The 23,059-nt window shown below is 36.9% G+C and overlaps 1 protein-coding gene across 2 annotated transcripts; it reads left to right on the forward strand.

Annotated features, from left to right (window-relative positions):
* The first annotated feature begins 231 nt into the window (after positions 1-231).
* Lox (lysyl oxidase) lies at positions 232-15,259 on the forward strand. 2 transcript variants are annotated; one of them, XM_026396193.2, is made up of 7 exons: positions 232-1,202; positions 1,552-1,660; positions 2,936-3,073; positions 4,316-4,472; positions 8,036-8,131; positions 8,473-8,588; positions 14,313-15,259. In XM_026396193.2, exons 1-7 carry the CDS (start codon positions 572-574, stop codon positions 14,317-14,319), a joined length of 1,254 nt encoding a protein of 417 aa, XP_026251978.1. In that variant the 5' UTR covers positions 232-571; the 3' UTR covers positions 14,320-15,259. The 2 variants fall into 2 exon arrangements, with proteins under 2 accessions (XP_026251978.1, XP_026251979.1); XM_026396194.1 differs by lacking the exon at positions 14,313-15,259 and having other exon boundaries at positions 8,473-8,592.
* Positions 15,260-23,059: the final 7,800 nt, after the last annotated feature.

Genomic DNA, 23,059 nt, shown 5'->3' on the forward strand with positions numbered 1-23,059 from the left:
CGTCTGTCTGAGTCTTTTGAAATTCCTGCATGTTCGCCCCAGATTAAGCCGACCGTGTCTCAGGATGTGTGTTCCGTTTTGTTCTTTCCCCTTAACGCTCCCAGTGCAACGTGTCTGGGGGGGGGGGGGAGGACAGGACAGGGAGAAGAGGGAGGGGCAGAGACGAAGAGCTGTCCGCCTTGCACGTTTCCAATCGCATTACGTGAACAAATAGCGGAGGGGCAGCAGGGCCAGAACGGCTTGTGTAACTTTGCAAACGTGCCAGAAAGTTTAAAATCTCTCCTCCTTCCTTCACTCCAGACACTGCCCGCTCGCCGGGACCGCCGCGCCGCTCCCCGTCGCTTTCCAGAAGGACTGGGAAAGGGGAAAGACGGGTGCCACGTCCGAGGAGCTGCTCTGCCTGTCTAAAGGGTCTGCAGCCCACCGTTGGCACGGCTTTGTGGGTACTGAGATAACGGGCACTCTGTTCCCCTCCCTGTTTAAAGATTTCTGCCTCTTTCGCGTGATTTGAGTCCCGTTTTAACTTTTTCTGAGAGCCAAGATCTCCTGTAGAGGAGACAATCCGGTGAAGATGCGCTTCGCCTGGACCATGCTCCTCCTGGGGCCGCTGCAGCTCTGCCCGCTCCTGCGCTGCGCCCCGCAGGCCCCTGGTCAGCAGCAACCGCCGCGCGAGCCACCGGCGGCTCCGGGAGCCTGGCGCCAGAGGATCCAATGGGAGAACAACGGGCAGGTGTTCAGCTTGCTGAGTCTGGGCTCACAGTACCAGCCGCAGCGCCGCCGGGGCCCCAGCGCCGCCGCCGCTGGAACAGACGGTGCCGCCGCACCGCAGCCGCGCACGCCGATCCTGCTGCTCCGGGACAATCGCACCGCCGCAGCACGGGCGCGAACCGCCAGCTCGTCAGGGGTCGCCACAGGTCGCCCCAGGCCCGACGCCCGCCACTGGTTTCAAGCCGGCTACTCATCTTCTGGGACCCGCGACGCTGGCGCCTCGCGCGCAGGTAACCGGACGGAGCCAGAACAGCTCCCGGAGCTCAGTAACCTGCGGCCGCCCAGCCATGTGGACCGCATGGTGGGGGACGACCCGTACAACCCCTACAAGTACTCTGACGACAACCCTTACTACAACTACTACGATACGTATGAGAGGCCCCGGCCTGGGAGCAGGTATCGACCCGGATACGGCACCGGCTATTTTCAGTATGGTAAGCACCCCCAATCCCCAGGGCAGCCAGAGTGCACCAGGTCCCCAAGTATGTGGCTCCTCTACGTGGCTGTCTGGGCGCGGCGGGCCCCGGTCCCTGCTGATTCGACCCCTCCCCCCAAGCCTGCAGAGCCAGCTCTGGAATCTGGTGCAAACCGCACGCCTGGCTCCTTCTGCTTATTTTTCGCTTTGCTTCTCAGCCGGGGGCAGGGGCGGGGGGGGGGTGTAGCAAATTCTCTGGCTTCCCCCAGCTCTACCCTGCAGTCCTGGTGGGCTAAGGATGACAGATAAGGGATCTGAAGGGACCCGGACCCGGAGTAACGAGGCGCTTGTTGCCTGCTGTCATTTAGGTCTCCCGGACCTGGTGCCCGACCCTTACTACATCCAAGCATCCACATACGTGCAGAAGATGGCTATGTACAACCTGAGATGCGCTGCGGAAGAAAACTGTCTGGCCAGGTACCAGCTGGGATCTCGGTAGCCCCGCTCCCCCACCTTGGTGCCTGCTTCTCATTACTTCTGTTCAGGCAGACCAGACCTAGGAAATAGGACAGGGGCTAGGAATAGATAAAGTGATACGTGACCTTCTGGGCATGTTGACCTGCATGAAGAATTAAAAGTTTTAAAGTTTCTATAGATTTGTCACAAATTGTGGTGGACCTAATCCTTATCCTGGAGACTGGTAGTCTCATATTTTTTTCTAAGATTCTTAAACTTTAGAACTAATGACTTTTTATAAACCAACTGTACAAAAATGTAGAAAAACATATTGTAACAAGAAGGGCTTGTTACTATTCCCTTAGAAGATTGGAGGTAAAATTGTCATTGTGGCACCCTCATTGGTAAACCCAAAGTTTTCCCTTTTTGTTTCAGGTCTAACTGAGTTGTTTTATATTACTTCAGCCAGAATAAGACCATGAGCAGTTTTGTTTTGCCTTTAGTCCTAAAATAAAATAGCTATTAGGATATTGGTTCTCTGAGTTTGCACCTAGGAACCAGCAGAGGGAGCAAAAGATGTTTTGATGGGTCCCATAAATATGTTAACATGTAAAATAAGGTCAGGGATAGTATTAGAACATACACTCACATGAAATATGTTAGTCGGAGCACAGTGCTGATCACTTGTACATTTCTTCCACATTGTACCTTTGCAATTGTCAGGGTAGGGAATAGAAGAAATTCAACCTCATTTTCATTCCTAAGTCTTGTGTCACTCACACCATTGTCTTCCTCATGATATTACAGTAGTTTCCTTGTTTTGAAGATGTGAAGTTGCAAAATTATTTAACTAAGTTATATGTGTTCTTTTAGAGTCATTTTCTCACTTTATTTGTTAGTTATCTGTTTAAAAGAAAATATTTTGTTAAATTCAAAGTTCCTAATAATTATAGATCATTTTTAATTTGGGATAATTTCCACCTCAGTTGTTCTTTTGTTTAAACTTGATACAAAGTTGGTTTCTCACACATAGATTTTTAGTGCAAGTTTTATTATGTTGTCACTTTTAAATTCTGAATTTTCACTGTTGTCTTTCATTCACTCAGTCATGAAGTATCCATTGAGTTCTGAGTACCCCAGAACTGTTGGGAGCTTGGCATTCAGCAATAAACAAAATAAACTGAACACCCTAACCTCTTGGAACTGATGGTGAAAGGATATAATATATGATGGAGAAGTTTTGTTTTAAGTTAAAAGTCTGTGAATATAATAATGTTTCTTTTTTCAAAATCACAGTTCAGCCTACAGAGCAGATGTAAGAGATTATGATCACAGGGTGCTGCTAAGATTTCCCCAAAGAGTAAAAAACCAAGGAACATCTGATTTCTTACCAAGTCGTCCAAGATATTCCTGGGAATGGCACAGTTGTCACCAGTAAGTACATGGGCTTCCTGACTTCTGAGTTGCTCTTTCATTTTTCAGATGATTATTGATGTGACAAATACAAGTCTTAAGTCTTATCCAAAAAAGAGAAATTTGTTAAGATTTGTATTTAGAATTGTTTCTAAAATTTGACACAATCAAATAAGTCTGTTTTTAAGATCCTCCAACCAGTGAAACCATTATCTTTTGAACTAAAACTTCAAGCACAGCTTTATCAAGACTTGAGAAGGCATAGCAATTGACTTCAATAACATTTACTCCAATATAGTTAGGATTTCTAAAAATGTTGATTACAGTCCAGATCATCTACAGTTAGCATTAAATAACATTTATTAAAACCACACATAGTTATCAAAAGGATCAGAGACCATTCTCAAAGAAGATGTAAATTACATACTCCATAAGCTGAAAGTGACTTTTTCCATCTTTCAAAAGAGCTATATCAATCCCAGAGTGAATGCCCCTGATCCATACTAAATATAAGGATTTTCACATAAGGTAATGCCATCATCTGCCTTGGTGACTTACCCAGGTGTTCTTAACTGCCAGGAAATCCTGATGTTTGGCCTTAAACTTTCTGAAATTCGAGCCACTTCTTAGTGTCTTTTCCTTATGTGAAAATATGAATAGCTCAACATCTTCTAGCTAACAAAATGAGAAAAATAGATAGGAGCTTTCTAATTTTTCAGATAATATAGAAATATTTCATTCCTAAATAAAAGCTTATGCAGTTTAAATAATAGTGGTGGGTAAAACATGCCATTATTTCCCTATTGCATTTTAATAATGATTTTAAATATGTGAGAATTCTATTTTTAAAAATCTCCAAAAACCTTCCAGAGTCATGTGCTGCTTCTTTTTTGGAATGAGGCATCGGCATTGGCAGCCAACAGAAATATATTAGAGAAAAAAATGGCAAAAAAATGGCTATTTTTATTTAAGGACATATAATTGTCTCTTTATATTTAATATTCAAAGATAAAACGGGTGTAAATAAAAAGCAAAAAAATACCCAAACTAAGTCTGTTATCCTAGTAGCAATGTTAAAAGCTAATAATTTTGATAGATGTCTGTCCAAGGAAAATGGAGGAATCTAGCATGAATCTCTCTTAAAGAAGATAAACTTGACCCCATTTACGATGTGAATCCAAATTTGTGAGCCAACAAATTACTGTCCTCTTGGCTTTGTCCGTATGCAACTGACCACTGTCTCTTTGTTTTGTGGGACACTAGACATTACCACAGCATGGACGAATTCAGCCACTATGATCTGCTTGATGCCAACACACAGAGGAGAGTGGCTGAAGGTCACAAAGCAAGTTTCTGTCTTGAGGACACATCCTGTGACTATGGCTACCACAGACGCTTTGCATGTACAGCACACACACAGGTAAGCTGGCACCCTGAAATCAGAACCCACAGGTTTTAGAGACAAAAGTAGCATACTGTTTTCTTTCTTTCCACCTCCTTTTATAAATGACTTCATTTATTTATTTTGTCAAGATGAAAAATAATATGAGAAAAGGTAAGTGATGCATGTTACTTTTAAAGTGTTTCCAACTTTGCACGTGACCCCTTCTCATTGTCACAGGAGGTCAATATGTATCCACGATAATATGTTCCACAATGAGAAGCCGAAGTTTACTTTCTGCAAATGTCTGAATGGTTCATAGCATCTGCACCCATTCTGTAGTCTTTAATTGATTATAAACGGCTTTAAAAAAATATACCTCTGCTCCCTGAAAAGCCATTCTTTTTTTTTTTCCAACTTTTATGCTTAAAATAGAATAGTGATTGAGGCTAGCAAAAGGAAAGGAAATAAGTTTCTTAGAAAGCACTTTAAACACTCTCTCTTTTAATAATGCAAGTAAGAACAGAAGGACACGTTTTTTCCTACACACACATATATTTAATCCTACAGTATAATTGATGTCAGATGTTCTTTGGATGATTTTTTAAAAATAGTGCTGAACTAAGCAGTTTGTATGTCTTGTAACTGGAAAATGTGTGTCAGTTAAAAGCCATGCCAGTATTTCCATATGAAACCCTAATTTGTAAAAGGACATTATAATTTTACTGCAGCCCAAATCTTGGCAAGGAGCATTAAATGCATATAATCCAGGACACAAAAGGATCAGCAGCTGGCAACTTGGGAAGCAAATTTCAGGTCTGTGGCAGGAAGCTTTCTGGTGACCTAAATGTTACCATTACTTCTTTCTCTGAGTTTAGACCATCATAGCAATTGGAAGGGAAGAAGGTTAAATTAGACATATGTGTGTGGGTTGGGGGATAGTACTTATTCTTCAAGCAAAAGGAGATGTAACCTACCCACATACTCTACATGTGTTTATATAGATTTCATTTCCATTCATTTATGAAGTCCCATAGCATCTGGTGTGCAGTGGACCTGGAGTTTATTCTCCCTTTTAGAAAAATAAACAGTTTGGACAGCTCACTCTGAGATGAAGTATTTGAATCTGGTATTGTATGTATTTATAGCATTCCTAGTGCTTCCATTCTTTGGAGTGACCCACTTCATTTTATTTGGTAGCTTTCTTGTCAATCATCCTCTGTATATGTATTACTCAACAATTGTGCACCAGCTCTGGCATTATGAATGATTTATGTATTTGGTTTTTTTTTCAGTAGATCAGTGTCTCTTGCCCATGAACTTCATTTAAAGGAAAAAACATTCTCACAAACCTCAAATGTTGGCTTAGATTAGTTTTATTATAAACCTTCTGAAATGTATTCAAACGTAAAACTATGTATAGCTTCTATATATTTATACTCTTACTAATTCATGTTCTTAGACTCCAAGTTTATATAGTAAATATATACAAAACTAAAAATAGTCACCTAATCTCTTTACCCTAATGTAGTAAAAAGTTGTGCTTTGCAAAAACCAAATAACTAATTTAGATAGCCAGGGCTAGGATTCATATTTAATCTGTTTTAAAATTTTGCCTTTGAATACATGAAATGCCTATATGCTTAATGGTCTCATTTCCAGTTTTATGTTTGCCAATTCAAAAAACCAGAGCTCATGCTTAAATTCTGCTAGCTAATCCTAGAGTGCCAATTCCAGCATTTATATTTGTTTATTCATTTATTATTTTTATTGATTTTTTTAAAAAAAATAAAGACAGCAGAATGCATTACAAATTTTGTTACATGTATACAGCACAATTTTTCCTATCTCTGGTTGTATTATTTTTGAGATGTGATCTCACTATGTTGCTCAGGCTACTCTGGAACTCCTGAGCTCAAGAGATCCTCCCACCTCAGCTTCCTGAGTAGCAGAGATTACAGGTCTACAGAGATTACATGTCTACCACACACCTGGCTAATTCCATTGTTTTCAAGCAGTTTTGTTCATTTAAATGACTAATATTAAGGGCTGGGGTTGTAGCTCAGTGGTAGAGCACTTACTTCACAAGTGTGAGGAACTGGGTTCAATTCTCATTGAAAAACTTTAAATAATAAAGATATCGGGCCCATCTAAAACTAAGAAAAATAAATAAAAATAAATAAAGGAGAATTATTAAAATTTGTCTTCAATAGCTATCTAATCCAATGAATCCTTTATAATGTCATGAATGTAGTAGTAGTAGTAATAACAACAATAGCAGGAGCTAACACACGTATGATGTACCAGAATCAGAATTATGTGCATTATCACACCAAAAAAATAATTCTTCATTATGTATTTACTACTCCACATAGATGACATTTACTACTCAACATAGATGAAATATGGACCAAGGTAGGATTCCGGACAATAACTGTGGAATGTGGTTTTCCCTGCTGCAGTTCAGGTACTTTTGAGTTTGACTTGTTTGTGCTATCACGTGCTATATGACAGCACAGTTCTCACCACACTCTTCCCAAATCTAGCTACAGCCAAACCAGTTAGTGAAGCACACTAAGGTGATTTTGCTATCTGTTTGATTACCAAAGTTATTTTAAGCATCAAAGCAATTTTGCATGCTGAAATCAAGTGGCAGTATTGAGTTAATATGATTGTAGCACATTAAAATAAAAATACAAGAATTAAAATTTCTTGTAAAGAGCTAATAGAAATAATATATTCCCCAGATTCCAATTTTTGTTTCTTTTTATCCTGGGCCATCCAAGACACTTATTTATTTTTGACCTGAATATCTCAGCAAGTAGAATGTGTGACATTTGCTAGTTTAGGTGTATGTCCATTCATTCAACAAAATATTTTAGTGATTATATGAAATAGGGTATAGTATGGTAGTTAATGTCAGTCACTCTGGATCGTGTTTACTTAAACAAGCTCAATCATTTACGAGTTATAATTTAGAGAAAATACTAGCACCTTCTTCATATAGTTATGAGAATTTAATTTACATATGCAGCATGTTTAAAATAGTTTCTGGCACATAATAATAATAAATGTTAGCTAATCAAAGATGCAACATAGACTCTACCTTTAGGGAACTTACAACCTCTAATTAGATATATTCTTATGTAATATGATCGTAATCCAGAGAAGAAATGGATAACATTGCAAAAACTATCCATTACAAAAATATTAAGGGTACTCTGAATATAAGAAGGTCATTTCTAAGAGGGGAAAATGGGAGAGGGTTTCATTAATAAGACATTTGAGTTAATTGTCAAGTGACCTTTATTCCTGCTCTGGTAATATTCCAGAATTTTGGTGGAGGACTATTTTATCACTTAAGATTGTATTTATCACTGGTAAGTAGTGACAATTTTAAGAAGGCAGGTATATTTCTACTTATTTTAGTACTGTGTCTTTTTCAACCAGAGGTGCTATGAAGCTGGGTAATATATACTATAGTTTTATATCAAGCACTTTATAAATACTAACTGAAAATTTAATTTACAAATAACAGCGTATACTTTAGCACAATCTGACCATTCACCATCATTTTAGGTGTTCTGTTTTGTTTGTTTTAGGGGTTGAGTCCTGGATGTTATGATACCTATGCTGCAGACATTGACTGCCAGTGGATTGACATTACAGATGTACAACCTGGAAACTACATTCTAAAGGTAGAGGCCTTGGCAAATATGTAATTTTTAATTGAAATTAATAGGCACCATTCTGTAGAATCAGATGATGATAAATCATGTTTTTGGAGACAGACAATTTCTAAGTAATATAGACATATGAAAATATTCTTATTTTAAAGAACATCATAGGAAGTTATACTGTTTCCTTCCATAATGTCTGTAGAGTTTAACCACTTGCTTATCTTAAACTCCCTTCCCAGCTTGTGTTAGCTAAATCACTTGCTAATGATTCCCACATAGTAGCTCTACAGAAACAGAAGGGAAAGGGAGTACATAATGATGATGAAATCTTTAGCACAGACGCTGTTTGTGTTGCCTAGGTCAGTGTCAACCCCAGCTACCTGGTGCCTGAATCAGACTATACCAACAATGTTGTGCGCTGTGACATTCGCTACACAGGACATCATGCTTATGCCTCAGGCTGTACAATTTCACCGTAAGTCCTGCTTGCCTAATTAAGTAATTTTCTTTACGAAAAAGTTTTATTTTTTTTTGGCCAGGTATTATACAACAACATGTGCCTGTTTCAACTACTATAGCTTTCACTGTAAAGAAACCAAAGATCAAAATTGTTACATAGAATCAGTGCTATCACATAATTAGAACTGATTTGTGTGTGTGTGTGTGTGTGTGTGTGTGTGTGTATAGAAAAGTGAGGACATACTATGGTTTTAGTCAACCTAAAGCTCAGTTTTCAAAATAAGACATACACATAGAACAAAGTGTTTACCCAGAAAGCTTGTGTGGTTCAGTATGTTAAAGTATTCAAAATGTAGTGCAGGTGAGATCATAGGAGCTCAATTGAGTTTCCTGGCCCTTCATACTCAGTGAAGGAGCTTTGAAGAAAGTCCTAGAGTTCTTCAAAGTAGATTTTGAAAATCACTGTCTTTGGGTACAAGACAGTGATGAAGAGACCAGATGAACAGATGAAGAAACCAGATCCCTGGTCTGTGGAAACCCAGATTTCATAGGTTTATTTTTAGAACCACAGGTTTTAAAGGGATATACACAAAAGGAGAGGAAATTCTTGGTCCTGAAACCCTTTTCTGAATGAAGGTGTAGAAGGAATCCTATCTACAAATGTTAACTAGGAGGTATTTTGATGAAAATAATGACACAGTTGGACAGGAGTGCCTGCTTGCCAGTCTGTCCTGTCCCGAGCTATTATACTGCCTGTTCCACTGTTGCTGGGTAATAGATCATAACTGTATATGCACCCTTACCTTATACTTCCATTAATTGGAAGACCCATAGGGTGGTACTGAACATGCATCTGCTTTGCTTTGATGGAGTGGTACTGGTATCTTTGAGTCATGCAGAAATGTGTAGCATGATTTCATATGGAAGCTGGGACAGGGGTTTGCTGCACGTGAACCTGTAGTTTGGTGGCTTTTCCAGGCCCATGTAAGTCTGGTTGTGCCAATTTTGCCCTACACCTGGGCTCCTGGCCAGAAGGAAAGTGGAGCCTAAGCTAGCCCTTGGTCTATCCACAGAGCAATGCAATATTATTTGGGGTTGCATACACCCTGGAAGAGCCACTTTATTCACATAAAGGAGTAAGCATGAGCTTTACAAGTATCACCACATCATTAGAGATAGATGAGGCCCATGACAGCAAAGGAGTGGTACTGAAAAAAAATCAAATATATTCTTCTGAACATGCTGGTTCTATGGCCTACTGTGTGTGCAGTTTGTTATAGAATAACCAAAATTCCCATAGTATCAGTGTAATTTAACCCCAAATGATTTAAGGTGAAATTGGTGGATTAGTTAATTCCCTTTAATTTTTATCATTCCTTAAGTTATTTACTCATTCTCCATTTACTTATTTACTTGTTCTTTCACTATTATACTGTGTGTGTTTGTTAAGGTCCCAAAGTAGATATTAGAGAGTAATGCAGAGATAAATAAATATAACTCCAAGCCCCTATACTGTTACCCTGTAGACATATGACAGAGATTCCAGTATATTACTTATGAATCTCTTTGTTAATGTTTGTCTCCTGCCCCAGTCCATGAAGACCAGGTTCTAACTGCCTGTCTTGCACTGTATACCTACCTGTTGCCTGGGACAGGCCTGTCACCTTGCAGCCTCCCACTCAATACATAATTAACAAACAAATCAAATAACCCTCTCTCTCAAGGACTTTAGTATTAAATAGAGTGAGTGAGAGAAATACACACAAAAATGTAATAGAGCCAGGTGCGGTGGTGTACGCCTGTAATCCCAGCAGCTTGGGAGGCCGAGGCAGGAAGATCATGAGTTCAAAGCCAGACTCAGCAATAGCAAGGCACTAAGCAACTCAGTGAGACCCTGTCTCTAAATACCAAAAAAAAAAAAAAAGGAATGGGGATGTGGCTTAGTGGTTGAGTGCCTCCCTCTGCCTTCAATCCCCAGTACACACACACACCTCCCCCACCCCCCGCCAAAAATGTAATAGAGAGACAAAACAAAAAGTCCCATGAAGGTAAATTAACATGCACTGAGACTGGAAGGACTTCTACTACAGTAAGTTTGGTGACTCATTATATTACGGGCCTTCCAGTAAGTGTTTGTCCCAAGAGGTGACTCTTGCTACATAGGATGTGTCTTTACTTTAAATCAGTAGAATCCATTTAGTATTTTCAGATATCTGAAACAAATGGAAACTGTTATATTGCTCCAGCAATATTGTGACTCTATAAGAGGGATTCCTCCTGTGGCCACCTGCTTAGTTATTTTTAATTCACCAATGATCTCTGACTACAACTAAAATGCAAGAGAAGGTAGCTGAGGTAGAATTTTAATAAGTAATATTGATCAGAGGAAAATATGAAGAATTGAAATAACCCATGGTTAGTGACTCATAGTAAAATATAAGCTCATACTTACTGTATGAGTGGGAAATCAGGAAAATATAGCCTTTTTGACTTGAGAAAAATCTGTCCCCTTCAGGAGAATGATGTTGCCTCTTCTATATTTTGACTTTCATCTCAGGCCTCCTTTGCTAGAGATCAGAGTTCAGAGGAAGGGGAGATTTCTTTGGGCTGAGATTCAGAGTGGCTTTAGGTCTGTATTCGAATTGGGCCTTGAAGCCTGAAGACTGCACTCAGGGGAGATAAGGAAAAATAAAATACTTGGGAATCAATCTAACAAAAGAGGTGAAAGATTTATACAATGAAAACCACAGAGCCCTAAAGAGAAAAGTAGAAGAAGACCTTAGAAGATGGAAAAATATACCCTGTTCATGGATAGGCAGAACTAACATCATCAAAATGGTGATATTACCAAAAGTCCTCTATAGGTTTAATGCAATGCCAATCAAAATCCCAACAGCATTTCTTGTAGAAATAGATAAAGCAATCATGAAATTCATATGGAAAAACAAAAGACCCAGAATAGCAAAAGCAATTCTAAGCAGGAAGTGTGAATCAGGCGGTATAGCGATACCAGATTTCAAACTATATTACAGAGCAATAGTAACAAAAACAGCATGGTACTGGTACCAAAAGAGGCAGGTGGACCAATGGTATAGAATAGAGGACACAGAGACTAATCCACAAAGTTACAACTATCTTATATTTGATAAAGGGGCTAAAAGCATGCAATGGAGGAAGGATAGCATCTTCAACAAATGGTGTTGGGAAAACTGGAAATCCATATGCAACAAAATGAAACTGAATCCCTTTCTCTCGCCATGCACAAAAGTTAACTCAAAATGGATCAAGGAGCTTGATATCAAATCAGAGACTCTGCGTCTGATAGAAGAAAAAGTTGGCTCTGATCTACATATTGTGGGGTCGGGCTCCAAATTCCTTAATAGGACGCCCATAGCACAAGAGTTGATAACAAGAATCAACAAATGGGACTTACTTAAACTAAAAAGTTTTCTCTCAGCAAGAGAAACAATAGGAGAGGTAAATAGGGAGCCTACATCATGGGAACAAATTTTTTACTCCTCACACTTCAGATAGAGCCCTAATATCCAGAGTATACAAAGAACTCAAAAAAATAGACAATAAGATAACAAATAACCCAATCAACAAATGGGCCAAGGACCTGAACAGACACTTCTCAGAGGATGACATACAATCAATCAACAAGTACATGAAAAAATGCTCAACCTCTCTAGCAGTCAGAGAAATGCAAATCAAAACCACCCTAAGATACCATCTCACTCTAGTAAGATTGGCAGCCATTATGAAGTCAAACAACAACAAGTGCTGGCAAGGATGTGGGGAAAGGGGTACTCTTGTACATTGCTGGTGGGACTGCAAATTGGTGCGGCCAATTTGGAAAGCAGTATGGAGATTCCTAGGAAAGCTGGGAATGGAACCACCATTTGACCTAGCTATTGCCCTTCTCGGATTATTCCCTAAAGACCTTAAAAGAGCATACTACAGGGATACTGCCACATCGATGTTCATAGCAGCACAATTCACAATAGCTAGACTGTGGAACCAACCCAGATGCCCTTCAATAGATGAATGGATAAAAAAATGTGGCATTTATACACCATGGAGTATTACACAGCACTAAAAAATGACAAAATCATGGAATTTGCAGGGAAATGGATGGCACTAGAGCAGATTATGCTAAGTGAAGCTAGCCAATCCCTAAAAAACAAATGCCAAATGTCTTCTTTGATATAATGAGAGCAACTAAGGACAGAGCAGGGAGGAAGAGCATGAGGAAATGATTAACATTAAACAGAGACATGAGGTGGGAGGGAAAGGGAAAGAAAAGGGAAATTGCTTGGAAATGGAAGGAGACCCTCATTGTTATACAAAATTACATATAAGAGGTTGTGAGGGGAATGGGAAAATAAACAAGGAGAGAAATGAATTTCAGTAGATGGGGTAGAGAGAGAAGATGGGAAGGGAGGGGAGGGGGGATAGTAGAGGATAGGAAAGGCAGCAGAATACAACAGTTACTAATATGGCATTATGTAAAAATGTGGATGTGTAACCGATGTGATTCTGCAATGTGTATACGGGTAAAAATGGGAGTTCATAACCCACTTGAATCTAATATATGAAATATGATATATCAAGAGCTTTGTAATGTTTTGAACAACCAATAAAAAAAAAAAGGGAAGAGCATTTGGGAGGAGGCCCTGTTACGGGCAGCTACATGGCGAGAGGATGATGAAGGGCATATTTACAAAAAGCAAGTCTTCTAGTTTGGCTGAGCATAAGTGTCATGGAGTTAAGAGTTGGGTAAAAAGGAGAAAAACATCACTTGGGACGAGATCAAAGGGAACACTGAGAGCAAGAAGTTTGAACTTTATTTTCTGGAGGCCATGGGGGAATTTTTGAACTTTTTGAGCAAAAGGTAGAATTTGCCTAAAGCCATGTGGTCAGCCTGGTGGCTTTGTGTGTGGGATTCCCATGCTGGCATTATTGTACTATTTTTTAAAATTTAATTACATATCACTGTCAGTTCACTGGTTGTTATTTGTGCCAAGCACATTCTTGAGGGCATTCTGTTTGACGTAAAAAGCAGCCAGTAAGTATGTGCCAAGAAGGTGCCACCCCCCACCTCATTTTCTCATTAAAAACAAAATGTATGGACCTGGTGACTCCAGACAACTTTTGATTCTAATAAACTAATGATTAAGTTCTCTTCTCACAAGACTTACTGTTTGGAAATTGATAGTTTATGGTTTGGATTTAAGTGCATTTTTACCTCTTTAAATGGTGATGTATGATAACCATTTGAATAAAAGAATAGCTGATCGACTGTACTTAGCCAGTCTCTGCCTGTTAACGAATCATTCAACATCCAAAGCCATGTGGATAAGGATGAATGCAAGATGGTGAGAGGCCATGACTGCTTCTTAGTGGAGTGCCACTCTCGTTCCATGGAACAAATTTGCCTGGTTAGGGTATGGGTCTCATGAGTTCTGCTTCACTTTTGATTGTTTCAGGGGTTATATCTTTGATGTTAGATGTCTAGACTGTAGGCATCAGCATAGATTCTCTGCTCTTGACATAAATGCTTTTATCAAATAATTGTTAAAATAATGTATTAATGGTAATTTCACAAAATAAATTTTGCTCAGGTGGAGGGAAATGGCTACATAGATTTTTTTAAAGTTGACTTTAAATGTATCTATTGTACTCATTCATGATATTGTACCCAGTTCATAACTTCTCCTATTTTGTTTTCTTAATCTAGGTATTAGAAAGCAAGCTCAACTCCCAATGGATAAATCAGTGCCTGGTGTTCTGAAGTGGGAAAAAATAGATTAGCTTCAGTAGGGTCTACATATTTTGAAAAAAAAGAGAACAGAAAACAAAAAAGGAATTTTTGTTTGGACTATTTTACAACAAAGCAAATAACTGGATTTTGAACATTTAAGTCGGAATTATTTAGAAAGTTTTAAAATACTTCTTCACAATACTTGTGAATTAACACAATGTTTCAATTCCATAGTTGCACAATTGGCTCTTTCAAAGAAATACAAATGTCTTATGTTCCTTTTGAAATTCTGATACAAAAGGGAAAATAATATTTTGAAGAATGAGCCAAAATTGCTTTGAACTGATTATCCTCTAAAGTGCTGGAACTTGAGTGAAACATAATGGTAATATGCTTGTAGGTGTTTTAGTGTAGATTAATTTAGAAATGATGATCCTACTGTTTAAACAGATATGGACACATTTGGTGCTGAGGAAGGAACAAACACATTACTGTTGGTGTCAAGAAATATTATATAGCAGAGGAATGGCAATATATGTATCCAGATAGTTACATCCCTATATAAAAATTATGTTTACAGTTTTTAAATTAGTAGGTAACTTTCTTTCTGTCAAGGGCACAATTTCATTCTGATTTGAGTCAACTTTTGTTTTGGAATGAATTAGGTAATTGAGCTGCCCGATTCCGATTCCTGTCTGTTATTTGTTGATGCTCCCTCCACTCTTAGTTTTTCTATAGGCAGAGACATTTTAAGTGGCATTCTTAAAATTATCATTCTGAGGACTGATCTACATAGCACATCTGTGTAACTCGGAAGTCATTCTGATGATAGCTAGGATACATCCAGACATGATATACATTTAAGCATATTGAAGTGTAAGCCAAATTACAATTTCCTTGCTGATATGAAAATCATACAAAAAGTCTCAAAAGCCACACTGTCTCTCAAATATTAAAAAAAAGAATGATGAAAAACATGTTAGGATTTTCAGCTTTTCTGCATATCTTAAATTTTTAGCTATTAAAAAGAGTAATGCTAAATATCTTTAAATTATCCAGAACAGATGATATAGTATGTGTGCACTATGGGAAAATCATGCTAGGTTATTCAGAATTGGTCATACATGTTTTTGTGTGTCTTAAATATAGTTCAGATTAACAAGGCACATAGCATTACATATTTGAGGTATGGATAAGGGAAAAGAAAGTACTTTCTGCAAAACCAAGGAATGCTCCATAATGAGACAGCTGTGATTTTTATTTTAAACTGTGAAACTGTGTGCAACAACAGAATTTGGAAAATCTGTCTTTTTCTTAAATTCAAAAAGTGCAGGAAGAAATCAAGTTAGACTTTTAAGTTAATGGTGCTTTAGCAGAAGTTTTTCCTATATTAACTAGTGTTAAAATCTCAAGTAAGATATTTCCAGTACTAGAATATGTTAGGTAGAGTTTTAAAAGTGAGTTGGCATCCTGTCATATATGTCATAGAGTTGTAAAGTCAACACCAATTACGAATAATCATTCTGCGCCCACTGGGTACACAGCATGGTAAAAGGGATGAGAGGTGGACAGTCATCAAGGGACAGATACAGTGGTTAGCATTGTCCTTGTTTGTCAGAGCACACAAAGCAAATACAGACAGAATTTTCATTGAGGTAGTATTTGAGCTATGAGATAGGTTCTGTGATGTACCTCTTTTTTCCTTAAATTGCTTTTTAGTCTTAAGATGGTAGAATGATCTTTTCCAATTGTAATCTTTTCTAATAGAAATATTTTAATATACTTGCTTTATTAAATAACAAAAAACTACTGTCAGTATTAATACTGAGCCAGACTGGCATCTATAGATTTAACATCTATTGTTTCATTAAGATTATTACCCCTGTATTATAAATTAGCCAATATCAAGACCTTTGGATGTATAAGAGAAATCACATTTACAATTATTTCAGTGAGACCCTTTATCTGTCTCTCCAACCATTGCCTTTTGAGGACCTAATAAGCTAGATACTCACAAGTAAGACATTGATACATAAAATAATACTGTCCCTAACCTCAATAAATATGAAAAATGTCATTATCCATTAGGTTCACTTTATTTCATTTTTTAACAACCTACAGTACATGTCTATAACATTTCAATTTTAGGCACTATTATTTTTCATGACCATGTTTTAAAAAATAAGTTAACAGTTAATGAGTACATGAATGTATATATTTCTAATAATTAAAATATGTTTTGAATTCCTGAAATGTCCACCTTTTAAATATAGCATGTACTCTTTGGTTGATTCTGCAAAAAAAATGTATTTCAATTAAGAAACTAAAGATTCTTGCTTCTTCCTCATGTGAACATTTCTCCCCTTTCCATCATCCCTCAACACTTACATATAAATGATAAGTTTTGATTTAACACACAATATTTTTTAACCTCATGGGGTCTTGTCTCTGAATAACCATCAATACTCACAGATAATGACTAGCTGGTAACAATTATCAATCTATTATTAAACTCTAAATTTTTTACAGAAAGGAAGTAGAAATGATATAAAGAATGTTGAATACTGAGAAGAGACTAGATTTTACAGAAATAAAGCCTGTGAAAAATGGAAAATAATTTAGTGAGTCTACTATCTGACGTATATTATTAAGTGCTCTCATAATTATTCAGACCACATCTGTCTTAAAGATGTCTTGGCCTTTGAGGTGAAGAGTCAGTCTCCCAACAGTGCCATAACATATATGAATATTCAACTTGCCTATTTCCAGAAAATCTTTATATTTTTATACTATAATTTTATTTACAATTTCTATCTAATTATTCACTAGGCATTATTTGTAATAACATTTATTTTGTTCTTTGGAATCTCATAGGACAATCACATTTATAAACATTCCCAATATTTGATATTAGCAGTTCACTAAAATTTTCCTGGAACTTGAGAATTAATGTTTAAGAGACAACATGAAAATATTTATTTCCTGGTCAGGATATGTTTCCTTTTAAAAATAACTTTTTTTTTGATACTAACAAGAATATTGATAAAAGTACCCTTTTCTATATCTTTTATTTTTAAAATTCATATTCACAATCAAATACATGCAACCCACAACTTAGATTTCATTCCCAGCCACCCAAAGTACTGGGTCATTTTTGAAAACAGCATTTCATTTATCCTTCAAGCTAAAATGGTGCTGACTTATTTCAACTTGAATGTAAAATGCTTTAAGTCTTAGCTCATAGGTTATAAACAATTAATATAAAACTGTTTGCTGGGAACTAAGTGAGTGTCATTTGGTATTATAATGTTGTTAATAAAATTTTAATTTCTCCCAAATTTTTCAGGAATTCTATCTGTAAAACTTTTGTACCTTTTTGAAGAGCTTTTATTTTAAATGCCCAGACACTGGCTTTATATTCTTCTTTGCATTCTCATATTCTTTTATTATATGCCTATACTATGATTGCAATATTATATAAAATGCCTTGAATAAATGATTTCAAGTGTCAATAATGATCATTTGTTGTTATTTTTTAAACAAACAAACTTTGATTTGGGGTGGAGATTTGTTGTTACATATAAATTAAAAAATCTGAATTTCATTTTTAGTTAGAATGTTAAAAGCTATATATGTGGTTGGTGGTCTTGCTTAGCTGCTTTTTGAATTAATAAATTATTTAGTAAGATTATTTTCCTTGAAGCTAATCTAGGATGAACAAAAATCTAGCTGATGTCTTAAAATAGATTCTATCATACATGAATCATACATACTATGCATGAATGTGTCCTAACTTTTGTCACAATTACCAGCTACTTTTAAGGACACAGAGTGGGGATTGCAAAAACAATCATACTCTTCTTTTATGATTTACAAGGAATCCCTATGGACATACTAATATTTACCTAAGGGACACACAATTCTAGCTACAAATTATTTAAAGAGAAACATTGCTATCATAGTCATCTTTAAATTTGCACCAGATTAGCCAGGGAGCTGGCAATCTGAGAGGGCAAACATGTCCCAAACTGTGAGAAGAGTTTGTAAAGGAATCCACAAAAACAATTCACCCTTAAGTAGCTCTTGCAAGTAAAACAGATGTAAACTTGTGGCTGGCAATTTGCAGATCTCACTCGTAGAACATAAGTGACATTTGAGACCAATAAGTTCTTGTGTCTCTCTCCCACTGAAGGCAGAGCGTCTCAATATAGTTTAGTTACTAATGCCAAAGATGGTTTCCTGGGTCTCATCAATATTCAATGTTTCAAGCATTGTTCATTATTAGCTTATGAACCAAAGATAGAGATGGCAGATATTTCTTTTTTGCCAGAAAAACTTTGCTGCCTTTGTGTTACTTATTTATCTAAATTTCCAATCCCTGCTACATATGTTAGTAGAGAGCTAAGATAGTTTAAATAAATTACTTTCATTATAGTAATTTGAAGCTTAAATTTAAACAACACCCTTGTATCATACTTTTTTAAATTTGCATAAGTAAAACAGTACTTGCTTAGGACTGGGAAAATATTGATTTCCTAAAGCATATACAGTTGTCTCTCAGTCACTCTGGGGGATTGGTTTCAGGAACCCCAATGGATACCAAAATCCAAGGATGCCTGAATCCCTTATGTTAAATGGCATAGTATTTGCTTACAATATATTCCCTTTATCTCGTATACTTTTAAATCATCTCTAAGTAACTTACACAGACATACCTTGTTTGATTGTGCCTCACTTTGTGCTTTTTAGAAATTGCAATTTTATTTTATTTTTTATAAATTGAAAGTTTATGATAACCCTGCATCAAGCAAATCTATCATTGCTATATTTTCCAATGACGTGTTAATTTCATGTGTCTGAGTCATACTCTGGAAAATTTCACAACATTTCAAAATTTTTAATTATTATTATATCTGTTATTAATGGTCTTTGATGCCATGAACCACACCCATAACAAAGTAAGTATAGGAAATGTTATCTCTATAGGGGGGATTTCCAATACATATTGCCATATTAAACATTCTGCAAAGTCCTACTGTAAAGAAACCACTTCATCTTTGTTACTCAGTGTTATTCAAACTTTTTTGTTGTAAGTCCTTTTGTTTTGTTTTGGTTTTAATAGCATTTATCCAATCAAACTTTTGGGGGGAGTTTGGAAAACTCTGGTGAATGTCATATGGAATAATTTCCATTTCATAGAAATGAGATCATTTGCAAATTACTTAAAACAAATAAATGATAGTGGCAGCATTTGAGCTGTTGGACACAAAGTTACCTAAAACCTGCCAATTTGCTACCTGTCTTGCTTCCTAAAAACTACATAGTTAAATAGGATCCTTTTAGTATAAAGTCTTCCAACCTTTAAGGCATTTTCTATCTTAGGAGAAAGATCTTTCCTATTGGTCAAATGACTTGAATGCTTTTATTAAAACCTTGTTAAAATCTTTTCTCTTTCAAATCTTACTTGCTTTTAACTCTCAGATTGAACCCATCATGTTCTTTGTAGACCATTTATTTTGTATATTCAATATTATTTACATCATACATGATTCTATAATTTAAGTTTCAATAAAGTTTGATGCTATACACAGGAAGCAGGGAGAAATAGGATCAGAATGAATAATTTAGAAGGGCGTATGCATGTATATCCACAGTTTTACTTTCTGTGGTTTTAGTTCCCATGGGTCAGCCATGATTGCAAAATATTACATGGAAAATTCCAGAGAAAAACAGTTCATATGTTTTAAATTGTGTACCACTCAAAATAGTAGAATAAAATCTCATGTATTTCTATTCCTCCCTGTGAGGACATGCATCATTCATCTGTCCTGCATATCCACACTATATATGCTACCTGCTTGTTGGTCACTGAGAACCATCACAACTGTCATGATATCACAGAATTTTTGATCAGGTAACCCTTATTTTATTTGAAAAATGACCTTGAAGTACAAGAATAGTGATGTTGGTAATTTGGATATGCCAAAGAGAAGCCATAAAATGCCTCCTTTAAATGAAAAGGTGTAAGTAACACTTCTATATAACATATTGCTATAATTGTCCCATTTTATTATTATTAGTTGTGTCTAAATATCTTACTGTGCCTTACTTATAAATTAAACCTTATAATAGGTATGTATGTACAGGAAAAACACAACGTACTATAGCATGTTATCCAAGATTTTAGGCATCCACTAGGTATCTTGGAATATATCCTCAGCAGATAAGGAGGACTAGTGTATTTATAACTTATTGCCAATAATTTGTTTGCTGTTTAACTATGGGAAGTAGGCATCGACTTTGGAGAGAAAAAAAATAGAGCCACAAACCAAAAAGAGAACCATGAATACAATAACCAGGAATATACATCTGTCTCTGTTAGAAATACTATATTGCTGATTCCTAATTTATTTATATACAAAGACAAACCAGAGTTTATGACATAATTGTATATCATAGAAACCAAAGACAAGTGTTATGATAGATCCTTATAAAAGATATAGTCCCTTTTAAAAAATGAACCAAAAAATGTCAGGTCTTCACTATGTACATTTTTAATGAGCTAATGCATAAATTTTGAGTGATTTTGGTGATTAAGATATGCTAGAAAAGCAATAATGTGCTTCCTTGAAGTAAAAAGGTAAAAGCAACACTTTTGTTATCGTATATTGTTATAATTGTCCTATTTTATTATCAGTTGCTATTATTAAATCTCTGTGTCTAATTTATAAATTAAATTTTATAATAAGTATGTATCATATACAGAAAACATACTATATATAGGGTTTATTATCATCAAGGATTTCAGGCATCCACTGTGGGTTTTAGAATGTTTCCCTTGCAGATTGGAACCAATATTATCAGTAAGTGTTTGCAAACTAGTGAGTTACACTGTTGCCATATGCCAAACACTAGAATCAGTCTTTGTTGTTGTTGTTGTTGTTGCTGTTAGAGTGATTGTTTTTAGAGGGAGGACATTAGGGAGAAAAAAAGTCTTTTAAAACAAATCTATAGTTGGGTTACTCCTGGGGCTAAGATTCATGAGTAAAAAAATAGTTGTGATCATTTGACTTTCATTTTAGGACTCTTTGGTTTTTGTTGACAGGGATATATGTTAAACTTGTTTAGTTAAAGAGTAATTGTGGTGCTGGGCATTGAATTCAGGGGAACTCTACCACAGCTACATCCAGTGTCTTGCTAAGTTACTATCCTCCTGCCTCCAACACCTGGGTATCTGGAATTATAGGTGTGCACCACTATACCTAGCACTAAAAGAGGAATTTGTAAACTCATACAAGTAAAGGACAAAGGTGAAGTTTTTTGGAGGAGCGATGAAAAAAGAAAATGGAATGTCAAGACCATGATCTCTCTGCCATTTCTTTCTTTGTGTGTCTGTGAATCTACTCCATTCTCTTGGTTTCATCTCTCCATGAAGATTGAATCCTTATTGCCTAAACACCTAGCTACACATCTATATAACTTGTTGACCAGAAAGAAAATGGCATAAGTGCATAGTTACAGTTTGAAAAGTTTGGGGAAGGCATTTCCTAGACTCATTCTGTACCATGTGTAAATCTTTGATCCAGTTCTTGTGAATTCTACGACTGGTCTGGCTGGAGTCAAGTGCTCTTCCTTTTGTAGTCTCTGAAGTGAAGGAGGAGGGGGTCAAGTAAGAGAAGAGCTGCTGCCACCCAAATCACATGAGGGTAAGGAAGGATGGAGACAAAGGGATTACCCAGAAAGGGAGTTATTTATTAGGGATACTATCAATGAAAAGTTTATTGGGGGCCAGCAATTATTTAATTTGTGTTCTGCAAAAGAGATGAATAAAATAATATCTACGCAATCCAACAACAAATGTTTTCTTCCAACTTGCTCATCACCTAATTTCTGTTGAGAACCCCCCCACCCCCACCCTGCACTGTTCTCAGTATCTAAGTGCTGAATTTTCCTCCAGAAAGAAGCAGGAACACCTTCCTCTCCTTTTCCCCATTTCCTTCCCCTGTTGGAAGGTCTAACAGTCTGCTCCCTCTCACCCCATCTTCTGTTTCATAAAGTCCTGGTAGGGCATCTCCGAAAGGAAGCCCATCCTTACAATGGAAAGATCACAGTTCCTTCTTATCCAACCAGTCACAATGGAGCTCTAGAAAGGAGGATCAATCCAAAGAAAAAAGGAGAAAGAATGAGCAAGGGTGGTGGAGGGGTGAGGAAAGGGAGAGAGAGAGAGAGATTCTTTCAAGCTTTTGCTCCTCCAATTGCTACCTGTTCCCAATGACTTCCTTTACCATTCTTCTTTCTTGTTCTTATTTGACTTCCAGTGAGAAACTTCCACTGAAAGGATTCATTAAGGTACATTGCTCTCTCTAATTACATTAGTACAATATGATTTCTTTTTTTTTTTTTCTTCCCAAAGGAGTAGAGATGGAACCTAGGGCCTGGCAAACACTAACCACAGAGCTACACCCCCAAACTATGTTTTATTTTGAGACAGGGTTTCGCTAAGTTGCCCAGACTGGCCTCTAACTTTGGATCCTCCTGCCTCAGCCTCACAGATATGCACCACTTCACCCAGTTATTTACTATGTAGTCTTAATACATTCACAGATCCTTAGAATGAACACACTCCAGTTATTAGGATAAGGGGAAAGGAAAAACTCTAGAGAAAAGCACAGCAAAATAACAATGTCCTGGAGGAATTGCAGGGGTAATGAGACCCTCAACAG

The sequence above is a fragment of the Urocitellus parryii genome, chromosome 1, assembly GCF_045843805.1.
Source record: "Urocitellus parryii isolate mUroPar1 chromosome 1, mUroPar1.hap1, whole genome shotgun sequence".
NCBI classification, from domain to species: Eukaryota; Metazoa; Chordata; class Mammalia; order Rodentia; family Sciuridae; genus Urocitellus; species Urocitellus parryii.

Coding starts and splice junctions, on each gene's coding strand:
- Lox (XM_026396193.2), top strand. CDS start 572: ATGCGCTTCGCCTGGACCATGCTCCTCCTGGGGCCGCTGCAGCTCTGC. Junction 1,203..1,551: donor CACCGGCTATTTTCAGTATG/GTAAGCACCCCC, acceptor GCTGTCATTTAG/GTCTCCCGGACCTGGTGCCC. Junction 8,132..8,472: donor CTGGAAACTACATTCTAAAG/GTAGAGGCCTTG, acceptor TGTGTTGCCTAG/GTCAGTGTCAACCCCAGCTA.